General features: G+C 40.0%; 1 protein-coding gene across 3 annotated transcripts in view; it reads left to right on the top strand.

The window, feature by feature from the left end:
- Window positions 1–27,241, top strand: part of LOC122422599 — a 374,287-nt gene that overhangs the window by 33,720 nt on the left and 313,326 nt on the right. For 2 of the 3 annotated variants that reach the window (XR_006263906.1, XM_043439035.1), the window contains exon 2: window positions 550–614. Coding sequence is in view for 2 of the 3 variants with exons in the window: in XM_043439035.1 (XP_043294970.1) it covers window positions 550–614 (65 nt within the window). In the remaining variant the exon portion in view is untranslated. Of the gene's footprint in view, window positions 1–549; window positions 3,957–27,241 lie in introns of those variants that run through there. The other variant, XM_043439034.1, reaches the window with a different exon arrangement.

Genomic DNA, 27,241 nt, shown 5'->3' with positions numbered 1-27,241 from the left:
TTCCCGTCACTGAGGCGCAGAGCGCAGGTCTCTGGCAGAGCATGTGTGGAATTTTCAAAGGGAACTTAGGTTCCTGCCAAATTGGACCATCATTTTTTTTCTCCCTGAACATTTCCCACCTCCTCCCATTTCCTAGGCTTTGATCCACCTCTTTCTGCCATCAGCAGTGCCACCACCTCATTTCTACTTGTCAGAAGTCCATAAATTTACCGAGGCACAGTTTTTAAAAAACCCTGTCAAAAATACTGGTCTAAGCCTGCTCTGATCCCCACCTTAAGACAATGTCTTCTTGCTTCAATTTCCCCACTGCATTTGGTATGTACCTTTGTACCTGTGTACACACAGCCTCTATGTAGAAATAGCAATGGTTTCCCAGAAATGAATCTAACGAACTCATTAGCCACCAATCACCTACAGAAAACACTTGACTTCGCCACTTCAGGTTTCCTCAATCACTAATTAAATCGGGACTGAAATTCAGTCAGGGTTCACGACCCCTCTGAGGGTTGGTGTAGCCGCATAAGCCTTCTCCCTTCTCTCTCCCTGCAGCCAGGAAGGAGCTCGGGCGGCCGCGTGGCTGGATGGCATGGGGACCTTATGGCGCGGGCAGGCAGGTAGGTGTGCCCGGTTGGCGTCCGTGAAGTCTCACTGTGTCTGTTCTGGAGGTGCCTGTGGCTGGCGTTGCCGGCCGTTGACTCTCTTTCCGCCATCTTCTCTCTCAGCTCTGCCCTCACCAGGGCCACTGAGCCTCGGAGGCTCCTCGGTGACCCCACAGTCTCCTGGCCTGGCAGCCTCTGCTGGGGGTCCCGTTCCCACACACACAGCACCCTCAGGTTCAGGGACTCCTCAGTGCCCAGGAGAGGAGAGTGTTGTTTCTTCTCAGAGGCCTTCAGGCTCCTCTGAAAGGACTCCAAAGGTCTTTTTGAATTGCTTCCACTTTGTGCTCGAGGGGAAGGCGGGGGTTTCTCTCAACTTAGACACAAGTTCTTCCCAACTCTTCGCTGCTTCCCAGGACAGCCCAGCTCACGCGGTGAGGAGGTCCCCTCCAAGGGTTCCTGAAGGAAGTGAGGCTAAGGTCTCCTGCATTCTGGAATTCTCAACCTACCGGTTCCCGAATCCTCCCTCCCCACCCCAGGCTTTCAGCCCTCGGGTGCCTGGGACAGAAACCTCTCGACTCTCTTCCTTTCCTAAATTTCCTTCTCGAGCCTCAGGCTGGGCTTTCCTTGATTCCCTGCCCTTTCGTACCACCTCCCTCCTCTGTTGGCAGTTAAAACTCTACAGTCTAGTCCTCTGTGCTGGGCCAGTGGTTATTTCAAAGCCCATCTTTGAGATTTCTGGGAAAATGCTCTCTCTTTCGTGTCTGGTTCTTGTAATTGAAAGCTGGCCATTTTCGTGTCTATTGTGAACCCTTGGGGGGAAAAAATCATAGCGGGGCTGTGCCTTTATTCTAGACAGATTCCCCCATCCCCTGCAGCAGTGTTCACCTCAGCCTCACTGTGTGAAGAGCCCCAGGGTGGCACGTCTGAGTGGGAATGAGAAAGAGACAATTGAAAACAAACGGAAAGTATTTTTCCTGCCACCCCTCTTTTGATTTATAACATTCTGCCTCTGTCATACTTACAAATCTCCTTTTCACGTCTTCCTTCAATTTACCCACTGACTCTCAACCCAGATGATCAATCTGAGGTAAAGAGGGGCCAAAGCCCTATTCATCTCCAGATTTCTTCAGCTCCTAAGGTGGTATCATCAATGCCGTCGCCCTCCTCCCTCCGGAAGTGTTTGCTGCATTGAGTTAATTCTCAGTATTTTATTTAAAATTTCTGTAAAATAGCTACTTGTTTATTATTGAGAAAACTTTCTCTTTTGCCTCTCTCTCCTTTTCCGGGTTGTTTATTTAAAATCTCGAGTAGAAAATAAAATGCTCTCAGGAATTTAACCTCTGATTCCCTGAAGCTTATGCTTCCTTTATTTACAGTAATGATACCTGAAACCACCACCTGGATACTGCTTTAAAAAGGCATGGCTCTCATTAGCTTTGCTTAATTAAAAGAGAGCTCGGATATGATTCCCACAGCTATTAACCACCTCCATGAGTACGTGAGCACTCTCCCCCTCTCTCTCTCTGGCCTGAATGTGCATTTTGAAGGCAGGTGTACAGACCCACTTAAACACACTGGTATCTGAGGACTAGGTCCAGGTGGTTATGATGGTGCGGAAGGCTGACTAGCTTGCTAAGTTTGATTCTCATGTGTGCCAACAAGAACCTTGAGTCTGGTCCCTGAAATCTACAAGATTAGAAGAATATTAGCAACCTTTTCCCCTCCTTGGAGTAGAACTCTGAAAACACAGGCTTAAAGGATTCGAACTGATAAACTCATGATACCAAAAGAAACAGCTACCTGTCTATAGTGTTAATATAGGTGGCACTACCTACCTGCCTGTCGGATTTGTTGTCATTTCATAGATCAAGATTTGTACCTTCAGTTTTCAGTTATTTCAGCCATCAAAACATGAAACCTGCATATGTCAGAGTCTCAGTTCCAGCTGACTTGAGCAGAAAGGACATTTATCAAACGGATCGTGGGTTGTAGAGAGAACTGCTGTGAGTCTGGCTTGGACCCCGTGGCCGTGGGGCCCTGACAGCGCAGTGCAGAGTGTGAGGGGCCGCACTTGGATTCCTGAGTGGACCCTGCTGGCCCAGAGCTCCGCACACCACCTCTGCGGCCAGGGAGCCTGATCTTGCTGCCACAGCCACCGCTGCAGGAGTGACTTCCCCTCTCTCCATGATCCTGGCTCCGGCACATGGCTAGCTGGAGCAGATGTGCCTGATTTGGTCCAATGCCAGTGCCCTTGGCTCGGGAGAGGGAGACTCTGACGGGCTGAGTCTGGATAATGGGAGAGAGCTCAGCCTCTCGACAGAACTCACAAGGTGGGAAATTTTTCAGATGAAGGAAGGGGGAGGGGGTCCTGATGAATAGCAGCCAAATGAGGAGAGATGTGGTCCAGAACGCAGGTTGAAGCATGGTGGCGGCAAGGTATGAGTGAGAGTCTTTTGTGTCAAATAGGCTTTGGCTTATCAGGAGAAGATGGCTGTGCTTCTTCTGTTCTTAGACTATAGCATCTAAAATACTGTGAAATAGACAAATGGGCAAAGTTTGGTTCCTATCCTGCTTGCTAAATCCTGTTTTTATTTCCTCATTATTTTCCTTTTTCTCCTTGGTGTTTCAAAAACAAAACCTTGGGTTCAAAGCCCCCAGTCTTATATGCAGGTATTAGCCTCTCTTGGCATAATCTCCTTAAAAACTATGGATTTATGTGTTATCTCAGCTTCCCGGGTGATGCTAGTGGTAAAGAACGTGCCTGCCAATGCAGGAGATGTCAGCAATGTGGGTTTGCTCCCTGGGTCAGGAAGATCCCCTGGAGGAGGGCACGACAACCCACTCCTGTGTTCTTGCCTGGAGAATCCCTTGGATAGAGGAGCCTGTAAGGCTACAGTCCATATGTTACCGAGTCCAAGCTCGCTCTGCTCGTCACATGACAGGACAATGAATCTGAGAGATGAGGTATTGAGGCAAGGAAAGAGACTTTATTCAAAAAGCAGCTGACTGAGAGGATGGCAGGCTAGTGCCTCAAAATAACCATCTTATTGGGGTCTGGATGCCAGGTTATTTTATAGGTCAGAGAGAGAAGCAATGAGGAATTTAAGTCAAAATAGAATAGAGAGGGAGAAGCAGTGGGGAAGTCAAGTGAAAGGGCCTTCAGTCTTTCAAAACATCTCCAAGGGAACGGGGGCCTTTGGAAGGAGTGTGTTACTCTCTTCTATTCACAGGTAGGCAGGGACAAGCTCTCTCTCCAGGAGCTGAACAAAGGCACTTTAGTTTATAATCAAACAGAGGGGCAGGAGATAAAACCAGTCAATCCTAAAGGAAATCAGTCCTGAATATTCATTGGAAGGACTGATGCTGAAGCTCTAATACTTTGGCCACCTGATGAGAAGAGCCAACTCATTAGAAAAGACCCTGATGCTGGGGAAGACTGAAGGCAGGAGGAGAAGGGGATGACAGAGGACTAGATGGTTGGATGGCATCACTGACTCAATGGAAATGAGTTTGAGCAAGCTCTGGGAGATGGTGAAGGAAAGGGAAGCCTGGTGTTCTGCAGTCCACGGAGTCTCAAAGAGTCGGACACGCCTGAGCAATTGAACAACAACAGAGGAGTAGGGTCCTCCAGGCAAGCCATTAAGTTTGATTATAATAACAAAAGCAATGAAAAAGCATGTCAAAGAAACCATTTCCAACATGGAGTCAGAGTTGGCTTCCTCCTGCAACACATAGGGTTGAACAGAGTCATGAATGAAGTGACTTAGCATGCACACACATGTGTTATCTTGGTGCCTCTCTCTTATCTAATGGAGATAATATTTCAAGTCAAAATTGTTAAAAGAACTGGCGGAGACTGCCATAACTTTTCTTACCTTTTATGTATTAGGCATGTAATGAAAGAAATCATTTAGATGAGAACTCATGCTGAGAATATGAAGAAATATAAATATGGCAGGATTTTTCTAATTAGAACCACTTTCTATCCTCTCTTTAAACAATAAACAAGAACCTTTCCTATAACAAGACTACTCATGCTCTTAGTTATACGATGGGTACTAAAAGTAAAAATGTCTCTGAATAATTCTCTCAAAAGTCACTACCAAACAAGAACAGTAATGGCAGCAACAAAATTATGGGGTTTACCTTTACCTTTGATCCAGTCAGGAGATACCTGAAGCTCCAAATTATAATATATGTAGATGGTTGAACATTCACACACCCACTTTCCCTTTAGCAAATTAAAGGAGGTCAGATCTAAGGGAGGGGTGGGTGTGGAGTTGGCTGAGGTTACCACTGAGAAGCTAGTCGATCCACCCTGCCAAACTCCAGGAATTCTTGGACATTGGAAGTGCCAGGTTGGGGAGAGTCAGAAGGCTATAAACAGGAGGTCTGTTTATTTAAGGAGCAGTTGGACTCCAACCCCTACTTTCATTCTGAGAAGTTATATGACTACCCTTCCTATATCCTAATAAGAGTTTGAGAGATCCATTTCTTGGAGAAATTTCAGAAATGATTTTAGGAGTTGTAGGTACCAAGCACAGAGGAGGGCTGTGATTTGGTTCTGGATGAAAGACAGTGGAAATACAAGTAACTGCACATCTACTAAGGAGGCTGCTAGTGCCCTTTGATGGCCTAACTTGAGAGTACCAGTCACCAGATTCCTATCCCAAGGAGACGACTGAAAGATTCCTCTCCTAGGAAAGTCAGAAGTAAAGATTTTGCTGGTAGTCTCAATGAAAGGGCTAGATCCCCTCTTGATTGCCCTAACAATGAGGTTCACTAGCTGTCAAGGCTTGCCTATATAGCAGGACTTTCAATCAGTATTGTAATGCCTTGTTCTCAAATATGTGCACATGATCAGGCATTTATTAATAGGAAAGCCTCAAATATGAAAAATCCCTCCCCATCAAAAAAAAAAAAGTTAGAGCTAACAGGGGCAGTGCAAGGAATTGAAGAAGAAAAAAGCCTACAATTTAGTTAGTGTTGTTAATGAAATAAAAATGCAAAGCTATGAAACAAGCACTGTCAGGGCAAAGAGCAGTTAGAAATTTAAAATGATACTTGAAATTTAAAATGCTCATAATAATTTGGAAGATAAGTCAAGGACAGTACCTGGGAAAAAAGAATTAATAAAGAAATGGACAATAGGTTTTCACTAGTTATCTACTTTATGCATATACTATATTGTGTGACTTTTATCACAATTAAAAAGCCAAGCTTGTGGGAAAAAAAGTAGACAATAAGGGAGAAAAGCTGAGACAGAGGCGTAGTATAGAAGGTCCAGTATTCTAATAATAGGAGCTATGTAAAAAGGAAACAAAGTGATAGGACATTTTCAAAGTAAAAATATGAGAAATTCTCCTTGGATATTGGTCTTTGGATTTAAAGGGTACGTCATGTACAATGCACAATGAATGAAAAATATCCTCTTATTGAGCACATCATTTTGAAGTTTCAGACTAACAGGAACAGAGATAATTAAAAAAAATTTTAATTGGAGGATAATTGCTTTACAATGTTGTGTTGGTTTCTACCCTACAACAATGTGAATCAGCCATAAGTATAAATATGTTCCCCCACCTCTTGAACCTCTCTCCTGCACCCTGCACCCCACCTGCCCCTGCTCCCCGCCAGGTTGTCACAGAGTAGCAGGTTGAACTCCCTCAGTTACATAACAGCTTCCAAGGAATATTTTTAAAAGCTTCCAGAGAGGAAAAAACAGACATGTATAAAGGATTCTGAATCAGAGTGGTACCAGCTCTCTCAACAGTACTGCAAACTAGAAGGAAATCTTCAAAATTCTGGGAGAAATGATTTCCTCCACACTTGCATATTCATGTCTTTTCTTTGTCAATGCCTTTTGTTTTTAACTTTTTGTTTTATGTTGAAGTGCAGCTAGTTAACAATGTTGTGATTGTTACAGGTGGACAGCAAAGGGACTCAGCCATACACGCACATGTGTTCATCCTCCCCCAGAATCCCCTCCCATCCAAGCTGCTGTGCCAATTCTTGACCCACTTATATTATCATTCCGGTGTGAGGATAGAATAAAGTTATTTCAGACACACAAGGGCTTCCCTGGTGGTTCAGATGGTGAAGAATTTGCCTACAATGCAGGAGACCCAGGTTCAATCCCTGGGTCGGGAGGATCCTCTGGAGAAGGGACAGGCTACCCACTCCAGTATTCTTGGGCTTACCTGGTGGCTCAGACAGTAAAGAATCCGCCTGCAATGCAGGAGACCTGGGTTCAACCCCTGGATTGGGAAGATCCCCTGGTGAAGGGATAGGCTACCCACTCCAGTATTCTTGCCTGGAGAATCCCCATGGACAGAGGAGCCTGGTGGGCTACCATCCATGGGGTCACAAAGGGTCAGCCTGCGTGACTAAGCAGAGCACAGACATACAAAGCCACTCACAAACAATTTACTGCCCACACAACTTCTCTCCTGCCCAGCTGCTGAAGGGCACGATCCAGTCAATGAAGAAGAAGATTGAGAAAATATCCTGAAATGTGATCCAGGAGAGAAGCAAAGCAAAATCCTAAGGCTCTAGCTATAAATCCGGCCCAGAGAACAAACTGATTAGATTGAAATGATGGGGCAGGGGTGTGGAATAAAGAGTCCATGAGTGTGGTTCCTGGTTCATCTGCCAGGTTTTAAGGAAAGATTCACAAGAAACATTTAGAGTTGTTGGAGGGTATATGAACTTTTAGCCTAGTTTCAAATAAAAGCAGGAAAATGAAGAAGAGAAGGAAGAGAAAGAGGAGGAGGCAGTAACTCCAGGGGAAAACAGAAAGCACCAGAGAAGAAATGTAATCATGGTGTATGTCATGGCTCAGCGGTGAATGATATTTATATACTTCTAGATTATTATGTTATAATAATGAAAACATGAAATAGGAATTTAAAAATTTTGATATAACTATTAGGAAAGTGAGGAAGCAAGATGGGCATTTAAAGACAACTAGAAACCCTACCAGTCACAATGGGAAGTCAGTGTTTTGAATTAAGGATGTCAGAGGATGAGACTGCTGGATGGCATCACTGATGCAATGGACATGCACTTGGGCAAACTTTGGGAGATGGTGAGGGATGGAGAGACCTGGCGTGCTGCAGTCCATGGGGTCACAAAGAGTCAGACATGTCTGGGTGACTGAACAACAACAACAAGCATCATTACTTAGAAATAAGGAAGGAAGTGATAGAAAGCTGCTGGAGGTAAAAGAGGTTTCCTGAGAAGGAAGATTAGAAGGGCAGTTGAGCGCACAGCGCTTTTTGTTTTGCTCCATTTGATTTTATAAACCATGCATGTGCTTTGGTGATACACTGATTTGACAAGGTAGTTGTTGAGTTTTTACTTGATGGAATCTTGAACGTGGTGGTTGCTCTAAGAAAGTTAAAAACCAACACAATATTGTAAAGCAGTTATCCTTCAATTAAAAATAAGTAATTTTTTAAAAAAATGAGTAAAAACCAGGTTTGACCCTGGGAGCTTCCAAAAGGGAATGGATATAATTACAACCTGTAAATCAATCATTATAACTTGTATTATAACTTTATTCATGTTGACTGAATGACTTTATTCATTTTATGAATGAATGACCTTAGATACAAACTGTTCAGTAAAGTAGCCACTTGGCCATATGTGACCTTTAAATTTAAATTGATGGGGACGAAGTAAAACTAAAAATTATCTTCATTTACACTAGTAACATTTAAGAATTCAGTCGTTAAATGTGGCTAATGGCTATCATATTAGGGCAGATACAGAACGTCATCATAGAAAGTTCTGTTGGAGAGTGCTGCCTTGGACCATCTGAATTTGCCCAAGGATCCTGAATCATGGAGGGACAAAGTCTAGCTGTATGTTTGCACATTTTTGAAGGAGAACCACCTAAGGGAGTAGAGATTGGTATTGATACTCCATGACATTGGAAGCAAGCCGCAAAGTGGTTATTCTACCTTTGTAAGAAAAGTCTGAGGAGTTCCAGTTTTCAGAATACTTAATGTGGGGAGGAAGAAAATTGTTCTCTGATACTTGTGCTTAAAGACCAGGCTGCTTCTCCTAATGATACTATGGCCCGGCTGAAGCCTGATTTTCATGAAAAATGAAAAAGAGACATTTTTAGGATGAGCTCATCTTTTCTCTTGTTAGTGAATGTTGGAGACATAGTTTAAGATGGGCTCAGTGAAACTAAAGAAGCAATCCCTTTGTTTCAAGGTTTCTGAAAGACCAATCAGCCTTAATCAGTGTCAGAACACCCTGGTGTGTTTAGGTGGTGGTGCTGGTGCCAGTGTAGACGGCATGTGTGCCTTTGTTTGTGTGTGTTTGTGTGCCTTGGGGGATGGGAGGTCAGAGCTATTAATAAAACTGATTACTGGGTCCCCTTTGAACCTAATGAATTGGAATCTCTCTCAGAACAAGAAATCTGTATTTTTTTAAAGTTGAAGTTTAGTTGATTTACAATATTGCACTAGTTTCAAGTGTACAACAAAGTGATTCTGTTATATATCTTTCAGATTATTTTCCATTATAGGTTGTTACAAGATGCTGATAGTTCCCCATGCTATACAGTAAATCCTTCTTGCTTATCTATTTCATGTATAGTAGTTTGTATCTGTTAACCTCATACTCCTAATTTACCCTCCCTTTCCTCTTCTGTAACCATAAGTTTTTTTCTGTTTATGACTGTATTTCTATTTTGTATGTGGATCCATTTGTATTATTTTTTATATTCCACATGTAAGTGATATCATATAATATTTGTCTCTCTCTTCCTGACTTCACTTAGCATGATATTCTCTAGTGCCATCCATATTGCAGCAAATGACATTATTTCATTCTTTTTAATGGCCAAGTAATATTCCATCGTGTGTGTGTGTGTGTGTGTGTGTGTGTGCTGAGTAATATTCCATTGTATGTGTGTATGCTTCTGTATCCATTCTCTGTTGATGGACACTTAGGTTGCTTCAGTGTCTTGGTTGTTATAAATAGTGCCATTGTGAAGACTGGGGTGCATGTATCTTTTTCAATCTGTGTTTTCTCTGAACATACGCCCAGGAATGGGATTGTTGGATTATACAGTAACTCGATTTTTAGTTTTTTAAGGAATCCTCATATTCTTCTCCATAGTGGCTGCACCAATTTACTTTCTCACCAGCAGTGTAGAAGGTTCCTTTTTCTTTATGTCCTCTCCAGCATTTGTTACTTACTGACTTTTTGATGATATGGCCATTCTGACTAGTGTAAAGTGATGCCTCATTGTGGTTTTGGTTTTCAATAAATCTGTATTTTTAAACAGATTCCCCAGGCAAATCTTTATATGTTAAAGTTGACAACCTTTGCATAGTTAAGGATCTATGCTAGGTTCTCACTGAGAAAGCGCTGAAAGTTGCTATCAGACTCAGTTGAATTGTTGTAAATACTTATATTTTACTTAAGCATAAAAATCTATCTTATACTGTATATATCTTGTGACTTTTCTATTAAAGAAGTCTTCTGATAATTATCTACACATTAAATATCAATGAGCTTCCCTGGTGGCTCAGTCTGTAAAGGATCCGCCTGCAATGCGGGAGACCTGAGTTCAAATATCAGTGGAAACCTAACTATAAAGTACTGTGTCCAGAGAAAATAGACTTAAGATTCTTCTTTTAAAAAAATGAAGACCTACCCTTTTAGATACTGTAAAAAGTTTTGCCTTCAGGATAAAAATTAACATATAACTTTGGGGCATACTGGCCTTTTATTCTGCTCCTAAAACAAGTCATCTTCTTGGGCAAAACCTTGCCTGTTCTTGGAAAGTGTAGGGAGGAATGTTCTATTTTAGAGTGCCTGAAGATTGACATTTTATAGATGGGTAGAATGAAGGGGTATCTGATAGTGATCTCTACATACACATAGGATAAAGCAGTCTAGTCCCTTGCCTTTTAGACTAAAGTTATTAAAACATACCTGGTGGACAGAGGGAAAGAAGATTATGGGAAAGGACAATAAAGACCCACAGACAAAGATCTTCATTAGAGAGAAGGCTGACTAATCCAGGCAGCACATTTGACACAGGCCATGTAATACTTGGATGTGTCTTTGAGGAAATGGATTATAATTGAAGGACTAAAAGCTATCATACTTGAAGAACACTAAAAGCTAACTAGGCAGTTTCAGTTTGGTTGGTTTGATTTGGGTATAACAAGAGAAAAGAACATTTTCTTTCAGTTTTCAGAAAGCATTGATGAGTTTGCAGTTATTAGTCATGAGAGCTATAAACACGTATATATGGTGGGGAGTATAGCTGTGGGTGGTCCACTCAGGCTCCATCTATTTGGAAGAACAGCAGGTGGGATCCAGACCTGAAATTGTGATCTTTTGACAGGTGGTAACAAAGGGATTATGAGGAATACATTTCCTGGGCAGAATAAGAAAACCTGGGATCTTTAGGTACACAATGAACACAAATTAAGTTCTCAACTGATATTTGTTGAATTAATGTAAGTACACTGATAGGAAGATGGATGATGTTTTAATGGGTAAGAACAAGGGATATGGCCATTATAAAACTTAGCTTTTAAGAGTGATTTCTAAGAGTGACTCAGCCAGGAGAATTGATGGTGTGTAATTTACGAAGTAATAGAAGGGACAAAGGAAGACTCTTCTAAAGCAAGGATTGGCAAAGCTTTTGTAGATATTTTAGGCTTTGCAGGTCATAGGTCTTCACTGCCACTACTTAATTCTACTGTTAGAGGGCAAAAGAGCCTAGACAATATGTAAGTGAATGAGCATGATAGGGTTCCAACAAATATTGGCATCACCGACTCAGTGGGCATGAGTTTGAGCAAATTCCAGGGGATAGTGAAGGATAGGGAAGCCTGGTGTGCTGCAGTCCATGGAGTTGCGAAGAGTCAGACATGATTAGTCACTGAACAGCAACAAATATTGGGTTGGCCAAAAAGTTCTTTTGGGTTTTTTCATAACATCTTGGAAAAGCTCAAACAAACTTTTTGGCCAACCCAGTACTTCTATTTTTACAAGTGTTTTAAAACGTTAAAGTCATTTGTAGTTCATAGACAATATAAAAAGAGGTGGCAGTGTTTACCACTCTGTACTCTAAACTAGCAAAGACCAAAAGACCAGATTTTCTAGGAGTATAACACCAATCACAGGGCTTCTCCATCTGCCTGATCCCCTCTCACAGAGGCTACCAAGTAATACAGAACAGAATTGCCAGTTCCTCCCCAGGATAGCAAGAATGGAGTGATTAGGACTAGGTAGGGAAAAATCAGGATTATCAACAGTTTTTTGATCAAAAAGAAAAAAGCAGAAGAAAGCGTGCAGGGACTTTGCTAACTAATGCAGTTGCTAAAGCATAAAGCATTTGACAGTCACATATTTGGAAGATGCTAACTCTAAGGGTAGATTGATCCACTCATATTTATTAAATGTGGAATTTGGGTTGAGCCAAATAAAAACCGAGAGAATAAAATGAATTGGAGGGTTGTATCTAGATGTTCATACTTCTTTAAATTTTGCTTCAAATTATTATTTCAACTTACGAAGAAACCACTGATTATAACTATTTACGAGAGTAAAGTACATAGGGTAGAGAGCCAGGAGGTGGAAATTTGAGTCCCAGCTCTAGCAGTCAGCTGAATGTCATTGGTAAGTGATTTGAAATTTCCAGACCTCTAGTTTCCTCTTCTTTAGGATTTGGGGCTTGACCGTGTAATCTATAGAGTGACTTTTTGACTGAAAAATTCTATGTACAAGTGTGTTTAAAATGTTCAGTCTAAAGTACACAAAATGGCATGTCCCCTTTTATATAAGAACTTTTGGGGCTATGAATACAGTATGTATTAAAAATTGGAAGACAAAAAGCTAAAAGGAGGCAAGGAGTGGAAAGAAGCAGAGTGGAGATGACGGGAGAAGAAACTAGACTTATTTGATTGAAATTTAGTTTGTAAACTTGGTTTATATTTGGATTTGGAACCATGTGGATATTCTACATAATTCTAAAAATATTACAAAAGCATTCTCAAAAATTGGAAGCAAATGAACCTGTTTATGCAGTTGGTGGCATAATAGAAACTAATTCATATAACTGTAAAACTCTGTAATTTGATCACATCCTATTAGAATATATCCTAAGGACAGAACTGAAGTTTAAAAACCATTTTTAATAAGCATATTGTTGGTGGTAACTTTGGTATTTTTATCCTGAGTCTTATGTGTGTATATTGTATATGTAGTGTGGTGTTATTCAGAAATGAAGTTTTCAGTCTGGGAAAAAAAGAATGCAGTTATCAGACTGGTGAGATTAAGTACAATGTATAGACCATAATTAAAGTGGAGAGACCAGTTTAGAATCATGATGTATTCTATCATTAAAATTTTATTTTTCCTATCTCTCTTACTGAAAAGGTTTAGAAAGAACTACCCATTCAGTAACATGCTAAGCACCCATGTCAAAGCAAGACTTAGACGCTCCCAGCCGAGGGAAACCTTTGCATTTAGGTTCATTGAGTCTCCGGTTCCCCTGTGTGTGGAGGAATCTCAAAGTAGCAAGAATCTGACTGGAGAGTCCTCAGGAGGAAGACTGCATTTCAAGGGGAATTGAATCATTCGTGGCTGTGGAGTGACCCTTGGACGGGGAACTGATGGGAGTCGTGGCCAGACTTGTGGATGATAAGGTTGTGAGAGCTGAGGTCGGGCTGTTTCTGCAGGAAAAATCCGAGAGCTTTGGCCCAACTGAGAAGGAACAGATTGTGAGAATGCCAGTCCCAAACACTGCCCATTCTTAACATGAGCCACAGAGAACAGAAGGCCAGGGGAGGCAAGACCAGACCAACCTCACCTTTGCAGCCTCTACAAGCAGCTCATAGTCAAATACATGGACAGGCGGCCAGGTCTCACTCCCTGAGTAAGACCACATGGTTACCTAGCTGTCTATACTCCTTTGCCCACATGCCCAGGCACCATTCTGGAGCAGAGGGGGAAAGGGGGCTGAAAGACTCTTTATCTTACTGACTTACATAAGCCAAGTCTGAGTTCCTTACAGACAGGTATTAAACTGCTGGATCGAGATTTTGAATGGGACCAAAAAACTTGTTCCCTCCCTGCAGCTTAATAATGGATGATCCTCAAGAGCAAGATCAATTATAGATAAAATAATAGGTCCATTTTTTTTAAAACAAATCTGAATTGTAAGATAAGTTTTCCAGCTCACTATACACTTTATTAATAGAGTCATTAATAATTTTCCTCTTAAAAAAAAACATTTACCAGTTGGCTGTTGTTCCCTTGGATGGCATCTGCCTTATCAACTAACTGAAACATACATACACACATACATTTTGTGTAGATAGTTTCTCAGAACGTATACAGTGATAACACCATGTCAGGGAGGGGCCAAGTACCTGTCCTCAAGGAGTTGAAAAGTCAGATGGCTGCAAGGACATGAGCCATGGAACGACCAAAGCCCACTGCATGAGGCTCTGGCAGATTGCGGGGCCCCCGCCTGGTCTGTGGAAGGGTGCCCATGTTCAGCTCTGGGGTGGCCAGATTTAATGAGAAAGTTAGAAGCCTAAACTTGTAATTGAAACCTGTTTCTTTAATGTTGGCAACTAGATAAACCAAAAAGCCCACTGTGAGAGTCTTAACATAAGGTGTCTGCAAGCTAGATTTAACTCAAGGGCCTTGAGTCAGTAACTTTGGATTTAATCCAGTTAAAGGCACTTGGCACATGGGAAACTGAGGCCCAGAGAGCCTATGATTTACCTAGCTCTTTAGTCACATTTTAACTACCTTAAGTTTGTATTGTTTTTGGAACAAAATATTTTAGTTATCTCCAATAGGTAATACGTGAAATGGTTCAAAATTCAAAAAAGACGTGAGGTATGAAATTATTTAATGCCCAGATTAGCAACAAGTGTTTGAATTTTTTTTTCAGGGATATTCTATGAAACTCATTTATGCTCCTTTTTGTGGCTAGTTTTTTCTTTTTTTTTAATAAAAATATCTTATTAGCAGATGGGGTCATTTTTTTTTTTTTTTGGTGGTGATGGTGGTTTAGTCGCTAAGTTGTGTCCAGTTCTTGCAACCCCATGGACTGTAGTTTGCCAGGCTGCCCTGTCCATGGGATTTTCCAGGCAAGAATACTGGAGTGGGTTGCCATTTCCTCCTCCAGGGGATCTTTCTGACTCAGGGATCGAAACCCCAGTCTCCAGCGTCTTCTTCATTGGCAGGTGGGTTCTTTACCACTGAGCCACCTGAGCCCCCAGGGAAGCCTGTTCATTTTTTGTAGAAAACTAAAAAGAATATAAAAACAATTTATTAGGAATAATAGAGTTGAACAAGATGGATGGATATAAGATTGTTGTATAAATGCCAACTGTATTTCTTTACACCAGCAACAAATACCTAGAAAATATCTGGCAGGTTTAAGAAAATATCAAGTGCTCAGGAATTAATCTGATAAAAGATATACAAAGTCTATATGGAGAAGTATGAAAGAGTATATCTTTGATATGTAATGAAAACTATAAATGAGGCATTAAATGAAGACCTGAATGAAGAGATTAACTGTGTTCATGAGTAAGGAATTCATTACTGCAGAGATACTATGTCTTCTCCAGTTGGTATATAAATTCAGTGCAATTCCAATCAAAACCTCAGTAGGTTCTTTTCATGAATCATTGAAAGCTGATTCTCTTACATTATTTTCAGGCAGATTCATCTGTATTTTTGGTGATTTTGGTGAACTATTCATGCCTTAAAGAATAAGCTTATCTCTTGCTTTCTTTTTTTCCTTACGCATTTCTGATGTACATGTTTCTGTCTGTTCATCTCACATCTAGATTGAATGTCTGATTAAATAAAAAAGGCTCTGCAGCTATTATTTTGGATAAAGGGTCCTTTAATTTTGTCCAGTTTCATCCTCCACAAATTATCAACGTAAGGACAATGTAAAATAATTAAATTTGGGGAAGTTGCAGTCGCTTCTCCATGTTTCCTAGAAATCCTCTTGGTCTTGTATGGAATTATCAGTCTTGATGTCACAAGAAAATTCTGAGTAGGGTACATTCTGCTTCTGTGGGGTGAATGTAACAATTCGTTATTCAAATTACAGTGATGCAGGTTTATTGCTCTTATTTGTTTTTTCTTCACATTGTGTGTGCAAATGTGAATAGGAAGTATGGTTATGCGTATTCAGAGGCATGTGAATCTCAGCTAAATTTTCCTCTCTAACTTGGCCTGGAGTAGTGGTGGCTCCAGGAAATGGCCTCAGCTCTAATGGTGGTGATGCCCCCACCACACATGGGACAAGGTGAGTGGGCTCGGAATCTGAGGGAGAAGGTGGGTAGAGAGTCCTAGCTGGATGGTGGGGCTCAGATACCCAGTTATGTTGTATTTTAATATAAAAGCATGCAATTTAAAAACTGAGTATCTTGCTATGAAGTCTTCTTAAATCTTAAGCAATAATAAAAATCAAATATGTGAGGAAACCATATTCTCACTGCTGTCTTATCTATAAAAAATTTGTGACTTACAAGTCCATTAGTAAGAGGTGGACCTCATTTTTTTTTGTTTTGTTTTGTTTTTGTTTTTGTTTTTTTTTTTTGGACCTCATTTTTTAAACAGAAGTTACTTTTCAACTGAAATATGTTGACATATATTAGTTTCAGGTGTACTACATAGTGATTCGACATTTTAAGACATTATGAAATGATCACAATGATAAGTCTAGTAACCATCTGTCCGCATACAAAGTTACTACAGCACTGCTGATTATACTCCTTATGCTGTCTATTAAATCCCCTAAAAGTTACTTTTTTAAGTGTAAAAAGCACAGATTGCCAGGTAATGTGAGCAGTATGATCCTATAAAAAGCTTCCTTTAAATTTATGAGCATAAAGGTGTGGAAGGATACCAGAAGTATCTGAGAGGAGGATGGAATTGGTGAGGAGTATGTTGGGGAGATATTTATTATTTGTATATGTCTTTATTATATGCTTTATTAAAATGAGTGTTTTACTTATGTAAATAAGGTAATACATTTAAGATGAAACATCCCTTTTTCCACATTTTTATTATAGACACTTTCAAACATTTAACAAAGTTGAAAGAATTTCACAATAAATATCTGTATACCCACCATCAATCCACCTCATTTTTGATGCATTTCAGAATACACTGATATCAGTACACTACCCTCCTGAGTAATTAAGCATGGATATCATTAATTAGAATTCTGTATTTGTTTATAGTTTTCTGCAGTGCCTGTTTGATTAGAGAAGTAATACATATTCATCAGACAAAATTGAAAATTATGCATAAAAATTTTATAATTCTATCAGTGTCTATTTGTATCAGGTATTATACTTTGTAGTTTGCTAGCACCATCTCATTTAATCCATTCCCAAGCCTTAATAAGTAGCATGACCCCTATTTTGCAGATAAGGAATTTGTAGGCAAGTGGCTACAATTCTCACAGTGGCGGAATTAGAATATGTACCAAGCATGTCCCAGCCGCTCACCCGTCATTACATGTGGCCCTACTCCTTGATTCCATCCCACCTCACTCTGAGATAAATGCTGTTGACTCTTCCAGACCCTTTTCTAGATGTTTGTGTTTCCACGAAAGTATTTTTTCCCAAAAATAGGTTTACATTGTGTGTATTACTTTGGAACTAGCTTCTTTCCATCTTGGCAAACCTTCCTCCACATCTTGTTAATGGCTGTAGAACATTCTGCTGAGTGACCATACCGTATCTTATAACTGCTTTATTGCTGAATATGTTTCCAGTTTTTGTTATCAACTGTGAGGGTATAAATCTTCATACATACTATCAATACTAATTATATCCTTAGGTTCACAAGTGAAATCAGTGGGTCAGATTGTGTGTAGTTTCCACTTTTTTGGGGGTCAAATATGATGCATGTTTTTATTTGTGTGAACGTGCTACATGACTTCAGTCATGTCCGACTCCTGCGACCCCATGGACTGTAGCCTACCAGGCTCCTCTGTCCATGTGATTCTCCGGGGAAGAATACTGGGGTGGGTTGCCATTTTCTTCTCCAAGGGACAGTTAGCGACTAAACAACAACAAAACAGTTATAGGCCAGCATCAGACCACCAGTGGCTCTATTTGAAGGGGCAATTGATGTCACATCTTCTTGGCCCACCATTGTGTGCTATCCTGAAACTGATGGTGTATGTGTAGTTTCTACTCTGAAGATAAATTCCCAAATTTGTATTTCAGAAATTGCTTTTATCAAACTCCTCCCACCAGTTATATATATATATATATATGCCCAGTAATATATATATATATACATATATGTATATATATATATATATATATATATATATGCCCAGCAGGTCTTCCCCATCCTAGCCAGTGCTGGCATGAAATACACAATTAAAAAAAAAGTCTTTTCTAGTTAGATAAATAAAGCATTTATGCTTTGTTTGGCATTCTTTAGATTAATGAGGTGGAGCCCATGTTCTCATACTGATTCATCACTTAGTTTCTCCTTTCACATTCTGCTTGTTTGTGTTTGCACAGTTCAATTTTAAGTTAGTCTCTTGAAGAAGAATTTAAAACCATTTGATGTTAAAGTCTACCTTAAGATTGAAATTTTATTTTTCACTCAGAGTTTACTTTCTGAGAAGTGTGGTAAAGGCAGCTACAACGGGAGTAGAAAGCGATAGCAGAAAGGTTTATGTTTTCCTCTTGGTGACAGATAAATCTCTGAGATTACTGTGAAGGAAGGAAGCATTTTAGAATTCATTTGTACGGAGCTTCCCAAGTGATTCAAGTGGCCATGGAGACCCGCCTGCACCAACCACAGGGGCAGAGGCTCAGCTAATTGATGGTTGGCTGTGAAGCAGCCAGTGGCCCTAGTGTCCTTCACGGGGGCAGAGGACACTCACTGCTGCTGGGACCATCCTGGGGAAAGGGGAGAACGCTGAGTGTGGGCAAAGAAGCAGTGACGGAGTTGGAGAGCAGAGAGGACAGCTAATAGCTTAGCTTCACCTTTTCTAATGAATACACCTCATCTTTTCTGTCTGTCCTGCTTGACGGTAAGAAAAATCAAAGCTGTGCCCCACTGTGGGGCCCCAAGTCCTGTCTCCACATTAGTGGGGTGACCTGGTGGCTCTCACTACGTGTGAGGTGTCAGAGGACAGGGGAGCCTGGCACAGTAAGTACATTTGGTCAGAATTCACTTATGGTCTCAACAATGCTTCCCTGGCCTCAGTGGGCTTCCCTGGTGTCTCACAAGGTAAAGAATCTGCTTGCAATACAGGAGACTGAGGTTTGATCCATTGGTCGGGAAGATCCCCTGGAGAAGGGAATGGCTACCTGCTCCAGTATTCTTGCCTAGAGAATCCCATGGACAGAGGATCCTGGTGAGCTACAGTCCATGGGGTCACAAAGAGTCGGACACGACTGAGCAACTAACACAGAGATGATGCTTATTCTCCATGGAAGCGTGATAGTGAAACACAAGTTATAGGAGAAAAAGGATCTGAAGAAACAACTTAATGTTAATTCTGGTGTAGCATGAGTGATGATATTTTTACTCCTTTTTTTCTTAATTTCTATAATGAGCACATTTACATATATAAAGAAAATACTAGTAAATCAAATTTAAACAACCTCCCCCCTGGTAAGACTCTCCTGCTGAGTTAGGTTCAAAAAACAGGAAAGTTTTTCATCCCTATGCACCGAAGTTGCAGCCTGTGAGTGTAGGTTCTTTTGTATTGATGTATTGGTAATTAAACTTTAAGGGAGAAGGAAGCAGTTTAGTAGCAGGAGTAATTTAAAGCCAGAACCGAGTATTCCAGATCCCCCCAATCCTTGTCTGGATCATGTGACTGGCAGCCAGAGGAAGCCCTGCTGAAATCTGTTAACATTTTGCTCCAATCCAAAGTGGCTCTTTGCTTTTAGACTTGAATCCACATTCACCGAGATTAAATTTTATCTTGAATTCACTAAAAGGTTCTGGAAGGAGAGGTTACACAAAGGGAAACTTCCCTAATGAGACATTGTTTCCCTTCATCACTGGTCCCAGAAGGTGAAATTTTATTTATAAAACAGAGTCGCAGATATAGAAACACATGTATATTTACTAAGGAAGGAGAGGGGAAGGGATAAATGGGGCAATCAGGATTGACATATACAAACTACTGTATACAAAATAGGTAACTAATAAGCACAGGGAAGTCAACTCAGTACTTTGTAATGGGAAAAGAATCTAAAGAGTGGACATATGTATATGGGTAACTGATTCACTTTGCTATACACTTGAAATTAACATAGCCTTGTAAATCAACCATGTATCAATTTAAAAAAAGACAAGTCTGTCCCTCCCGTGAGCTGAGTGGTATCTGAGGAGAAAGGGCCACCGTGTAAAAGGGGCCTGAAGTGGGCATGGAAAAGTTCTTGAAAACTGAAAAAAAATGGTACCATTTTGTTGGCTTGATATTCTTGGCATGTTCATTAGTCTATAAAAAGGGCCTTGCCAATGTCATAAGTCGAGTTCTAAAAGCCTGAGGCTTTTAAACTTGAAGGAGTACAGCAAAGGACGGACCTCACACAGAATATATCACAAAAAGTGACAAAAGTTGATTAATTACTCATATTAAAACTAATTTGCGGTAATGGTATTAACATTCTGAAGCTAGCTACTTCCTTCAGTTTGCTGCTTGTCGTTGGGAACCTCTCTTCCTTCTTTGTTCATTTCTTAAAGGAACCATCTTTCATTTTTCCCTCTTTTTTTTTGTAACCTGTTTCCTCTAAGGACTATAAATATCTGAGGTTCACTTAAATCTAACCAAGATTTCCTTCTTGACAGAGGTTCTTCGAGAACTCAGTTGTGAAAGTGAGTTACATGTTTGAATTGAAATCTGGAATTACTAAAAGAAAAAAATAAAATAGGTTCCTTTCTTGGGCTGAATGTTCAAAACAGTTCTTTTAAGCAGGACATGTTAAGGACATGACCTGATATAAGTTTCTGTTTCCTTTCCTCTAAATTTTAATTAATTCTGCTTAAGAAAAGAGTCTTCTTGAAGCTGTATGGGTTACCAGCAAGTGTTCTCCTTCCAAAAATTGTCTTTCATAATCTATAAATGATATAGATGCTCAAACTTAAAAAATAAAAAGTACTTATCAAAGTGTCTTACGGGAAATTAAAGGTAGTGATTATTTTTACGTCCTGGTGAAGGCATTTCTATTCTCCTCTGGTGTGAGTGATGTAGTATGAAGCCACCTCCTCGTTTGTGCTTCAACTGCCTGGGACAGCAGTGTCCTCACATAAATAGCATTAGGAGCCCTGTATTGCACTAGCTTTTTTTGAACCATTGGCCAAAACTTGCTGTCTTCCATTGAGCTGAATTTTCCAAATATGTGCATGGAACACTAGTCCCAAAGGAGGTTCCAAAAAAAAGAAAGAAAAAACCGCCAAAAAAACTGTCTGCTCAGCTAATTTGGGGAGATACGAGAGAGTGAACATTAAGTAAGCTTAATATTTTCTACTTACACTTGAATGCCAGTGATTGTCCATGTCAAACTGGTGTTGATTAATAAGAATGATTTGTCTTACCTTCAGCTTTTAAATGGCTGCCATGCAGTGAACCCTTCTTTGTAAGGTATTTGCCGCCTGGTCCCAACCAACTCCTTCCTACTCAAACAGTCTTCCTCACAGATCTGACCATTGCCATCTCCACAGATTCTGATGAGGCTCACAAAGCCAGATGGCTGTTAACAACCCTGTCGTAACTCTGGTTCACATCTGCTGGCAGGGTAAAACACTCCAAATTTTCAGTTCTTTCTATGGTACAGCATTAGTGATGAGATCTTACTTTCTTTTCCAAGAAGCTTTTCAAGTGAATATTTCATGAACTGAGTGGCCTGGTCGAAGGATACAGTCTTTGAACATAATCTGGAGTCAGATCACAGAGTCTGAATAGCTGAGTTTACTTGTAGACTTGCCATAAATTATATATTTGAAATTGGACAGTTACTTAAACTTGCTGGGCCTCAGTTTCTTCACCTGTAAAATGGGAATAATAATGGGACTTACTTTATAGGGTTGTTCTGAAGGCTAAATGAGATCATAGTTACATCAGAACAGTTACTTGGACATACTTAGCAATAAATAAGTAGTAGTCATCATCAGGGCTTTCCAAATGGCTCAGTGGTGAAGAATCTGCCTGCCAATTCAGGAGACATGAGTTTGACCCCTGGCTCTGGAAGATCCCCTGGAGAGGGAAATGGTAATCCACTACAGTTACCATCATCAGTATTATTACATTCTCAGAAGCTGAGGTTGGGGTTTGCAGTCACCTGATACTGCCTTTGAGAGTATGTTTATAACTGGATCTTTCTTGTCCCTTTGGAAAGCATGATGCTTTCAATGGCCATATGACATTAAGTCATATGAGTTAGTCTTGAGGATCTGGTGTGGAAATGATAGCACGTTGGAGTTGGAAAAGACTGCAATAGCAATCAAGTCCCACTCTCATTTTATAGATGTACAGGTTCAGGTAAGGTGACTTTTCCAAAGCTCCCCGCCCCCACCATTAGCTGCAGATGGAGTTAATAAGAGAACCTAGGACTCCACTTCAGGGGTATAGGACAGTGATATTAGTTATCTTGTTTTCTGCTTGCATTTGTGGATTGTTTCATAACTGAGGTTAACCTTCCTGAAGCATAAAGAGGCACTATAAAAGGAGGGAAAGGGAAACATGGTGGAAAAGACATTTTAGAGCCAGAGAGCTCTGTGTTGCTATCCGACTTTTGGTGATGTAGTGACCTTCTGTGACTTTCACTACCATCATGTGTTTGGGGATACTAATATTTGCTTTTCAGCATTACTGAGAGGACTGAATGAGAAAATACATAAAACTACTCTGAATGTTGTAGCTTCTCAATAGATGGTAATTATCATTAAAATTTATTGTTAATGGCGTTTTAATAGATAAGTACCAGTGCCAGAAACAGTTACCTGAGAATAACAGTTGGAAAGGGATTGTGGGACCTACTTAATCTCATGCATCTTGAACAGGATCATACACAGTGGAGGGTAAGTAGCCACGTGCAAAAGTGAATGAAATGGTATGTCATTTAGGAGTGTCGATTTGTTTTTTGTTTCTGTTTTTGAGGAAATTTTCAGAGGTCAGTCATTGAAAACATTTTAAAAATTACATGGATAGTCTATGGAATAACATTCAAAGTTAACAAACATTTCTTTAAGAAAAAGCATGGAACTTCAAACAAATTTTAATTTTGCAGCAGACTGCTCTGAAATATACTACGAACCTCCCAGCCCAGTTTCCAGAATGCTCACTCGGCATGGCTGTTGGGGATAGTTTGATGGAAATGCTTGAGAATCATTAATTTAACCTGTCATCTCACTGCTGGGTGATAAATCTAATCATCTAAGGAAAGACAGACTGAGATGATGTGTGCCTGGCGCTGCCAAGCTCCTCTTGCAAGTGCTGTGGTGGTGATGCAATGACAGTCGGATGAAGTTGGCTTTCAGAAGCCTTCCTGGGCTCCAGACCCACACATCTGCTTCTCTCACCTTTTATTCTCACTTCTAATGTCCAGTCCTCTGTTCTGGGATCTCTTTGAGGTGGTATTTATTCTCTGTGTCTGCCGATCATCTGTCCTTCCTTCTGCCGGTAACAATGACTGATTTTCTCTACCCTCCCTCCCTCAGCCTGTGAGTCTTGGATGGCAATACTCCTGACTGCTGGGGCAAGGGGTAGCCACATGACCCAAACTTGACCATGAATTTGTTCCTTTCTTTCCTGGTTCCTGTAATGCTTTCTCCCCCTGAACTTGAAGCTGTGATGATGTTAGCCTTGAGTTCCCTGTTAGTGAGGAAGTGACATAAATTAAATCCTTGGTTTTGCTTTCATCCAAAGTTGTGGGATTTGAGTTTTCTGTTGTTTGTGTCATTCTGTATTGGTATTTACCCTTGGCTTTTCCACCCTAGTTACTAGAACTGTTTTCCCTTCTTTATCTTGAACATAAATTATATATTCTTTTTTATGATTCAAAATTTTTGTAGATTATATCCCATTTAAAAGTATTATAAAATCTTAGCTCTATTACCTGTGCTGTATAATGTATCCTTGTAGCTTGCTTATTTAAACTCAGTGGTTTGAACTTTTAAATCTCCTACTGCTATTTTGCCCTTTCCCCATTCCTCCTCCCTACTGGTAACCACTAGTTTGTTCTCTGCCTCTGTGAGCGGTTGTATTTTGTTATAGGCATTTTCTTTTTAATTCTACATTTATTTTATAATTTTATTTATTTATTTTTGACTGTGCTGGGTCTTTGTTGCTGTGAGGGCTTTTCTCTAGTTGTGGCAAGTGGGGGCTACTCTCTACTTTTGATGCATGGACTTTTCATTGCAGTGGCTTCTCTTGTTGCAGAGCATGAGCTCTAAGGTGGGTGGGCACCAGTAGTTGCAGCTCTTGGTCTCCAGAGCATAGGCTCCATAGTTCTGGTGCATGGACTTAGTTGCTCTGTGGCGTGTGGGATCTCCCTGGACCACAGATTGAACCCATGTCTCCTGCACTGGCAAGTGGATTCTTTCCCACTGAGCACCACTGAGCACCAGGGAAGCCCTTAATGCCACATTTAAATGATAACATAGTGTTTACCTTTCTCTGTATGACTTATTTCACTCAGCATAGCACTCTCCAGGTCCATCTGTGTTGTTGCAGATGACAGAATTTCATTCTTTTTTATGGTTGAGTAGTATACCATTGTGTATATACCATGTCTTCTTTATCCATTTGTTTGTTGGACACTTAAGTTGTTTCCATATCTTGGCTATTATAAATAATAGCTGTGTGCTGCTGTGAATATTGGGGTACATGTAAAATCTTTTTGAATTAGTGTTTTCATTTTGTTTGGATATATACCCAGGAGTGGAATTGCTGGATCATATAGTAGTTCTATTTTTAGTTTTTTGAGGAACCTCCATATTGTTTTCCATAGTGGCTGTACCAATTTACATTTCCACCAATGGTGTACGCTGGTCCTCTTTTCTCTCCATCCTTGCCAACATTTTTATTGTTATCTCTTTGATGATAGCCATTCTGACAGGTGTGAGGTGATACTTCATTGTAGTTTTGATTTGCATTTCTCTGATTTGTGATATTGAACATCTTTTCATGTGTCTGTTGCCATCTGTATATGTCTTCTGACCATTTTAAAATCAGTTTTCTTTTATATTAAGATGTATGAACTGTTTGTATACTTTGGATACTAATCCCTTATTGGTCATATTATTTCAAGTATTTTCCCCCATTTAGTAGGTTGCCTTTTTGTCAATGGTTTCCTTTGCTGTGCAAAAGCTTTTATTTAAGTCCTATGTGTTTATTTTTGCTTTTGTTTCCTTTACCATAGACAGATCAATACACACACACACACACACACACACACACACACACATTGCTACAATTTATGTCAAGGAGTGCTCTGCCTGTGTTTTCCTCTTAAGAGTTTAGTAGTATCCAGTCTCAGATTTAAGTTTTTAATCATTTTGAGTTTATTTTTGTGTATGGTGTTAGAGAATGTTCTAATTTCATTCTTTTACATGTACCTGTCCGGTTTATGCAGTATCACTTATTGAAAGGCCTATCTTTTCCCCATTGTATATTCTTGTCTCCTTTGTCATAGATTAACTAACCACAAGTTTCTGGATTTATGTCTGGACCCTTTATTCTTTTTTGTTGATCTGTGTGTCTGTTTTTGTGCCAGTACCATACTGTTTTGATGATTGTGGCTTTGTCGTATAGTCTAAAGTCAGGGCGCGTGATTCCTTCAGCTCTGTTCTTCTTTCCCAAGATTGTTTTGGATATGGATATTGGGGGTCTTTTGTGTTTCCACATGGATTTTAAAATTATTCTAGTTCTGTGAAAAATACCTAAAACAGTTGAGCTTTGAGTTAACCCTTAAACAGGAATGAGGGTTTTCCAAGTGGACCTAAGCATGTAGTCCTTGAAATTGGAACAGCATGTTCCAAAGACACATGGCTAGTTCAGGAGCTAGAAGCAGTCAAACGTTGTAAAACACAGGATAACAAAATTCAAGTGACAGGTTCTGTTTATCTTTATAATCACTATACTATCTTTGAGAATCTACTGTAGGCAGTTCTTGCTTTGCACAGTTCCCATGGAGACAAATATCAGTTACCACAACTTAGTTAAATAACACCAGCCCTTCAATGATGGGGTTCAAACTTCAGTTACTAGTTTAGTATATTAACTATGATGGATTGCATGAAGTACAGACCTACACTGTGGGCTCTTCAGTCCACAAGTCACAGTATAAATAATAGGTACAGATCATGGTCAGCGACCAATCGTGATGCTTCTTTAAAAGTCTTTGGTAATTCGTCACTGTGAATGTCAGCTCATGCACAGACAGTGAAATGTGTGGTTGTCTTGTGTCCTTCTTGTCCATGGACAATCCACATGACACTTACAAAAACGGATAATCAAAGGGGAAATTGGCTGGCAAAGATGAAAGTGCTATGAAGAAATGAAAATAATGCTGGATGTGAAATCCAGATCTAACCTGAACAGAGATCATAGAAGAAATAGCTGACCATGCAGTTGTTGACACTGTATCATTTGAGACTCTAGATACGCAGCCAGAGGAACTCAGTGAAGGTGAATTTACTGACATTAATGAGGCAAGTGGCTGTGATGAAAAATATAAAGATGTCCCAGAGGAAGTAAAAAACTCCACATTAAAGGAACTCTTGGAGATATTTCCTAACACTTAAAAAGCAAAGGAAAAAATGTTGGAAGCTCATCCAAACTTAGGAAGGAATATAATGGTTTGTCAAGGCATAGACAGAAATGCTCATTTCAGATCATCAGTGCTAGGACAAGAATTCAAGTACCATTAAAAAAAAAGTACTTTTAATACTTTTTAAAGAAAAATGTTACTGGAGCATACTTGCTTTCCAGTGTTATATTAATTGCTGTGCAGCAAAGTGAGTTGGCTATAGGTATATGTATGTCCCCTCTTTTTTTGGATTTCTTTCCTATTTAGGTCACCACAGAGCAGAGTCCCCTGTGCTGTAGAGTAGATTCTTATTAGTTTTCTGTTTCATACACAGTAGTATATATGTGTCAATCCCAATCTCCCCATCCATCCCACTCCCTTTCCCCTCTTGGTAATCATCAACTTGTTCTCTGCATCTGTAACTGTATTTTTTGCTTTACAAATAAGTTCATCTATACCATTTTGATACTTTTTTTTTCAACAAAAAAATAAAGCACCTTTAATTCATGCTGTTTCCACTATTTTAAATTGCAACTTACTAAGTATCAATTTTACTATTTTTCATTTCCCTCTTCATTCATAGCCCACAATAATATCTTTTAAACATTCCAGTCAAAAAGTTTAAAAGTCACAGAAGAATCATACTTTTCCTCACTGATTATGAAAATAGTTTTGCATGGTTTCTGCTTGTGTGGTTGTTTTTCAGTCCCACAACATTACTGCCAAAACTTGGCCTCTGTTCACTGGTGCTGAACAGAAACGCCAACACAGAGTTTTAGGTGAAGTAGAATAGAGTAGTTTTTACTTCTTTGCCAGGCAAAGGGG

The sequence above is a fragment of the Cervus canadensis genome, chromosome 20 (genome assembly GCF_019320065.1).
Source record: "Cervus canadensis isolate Bull #8, Minnesota chromosome 20, ASM1932006v1, whole genome shotgun sequence".
Lineage (NCBI taxonomy): Eukaryota > Metazoa > Chordata > Mammalia > Artiodactyla > Cervidae > Cervus > Cervus canadensis.
This window is presented reverse-complemented; position numbering and strand designations above follow the sequence as displayed.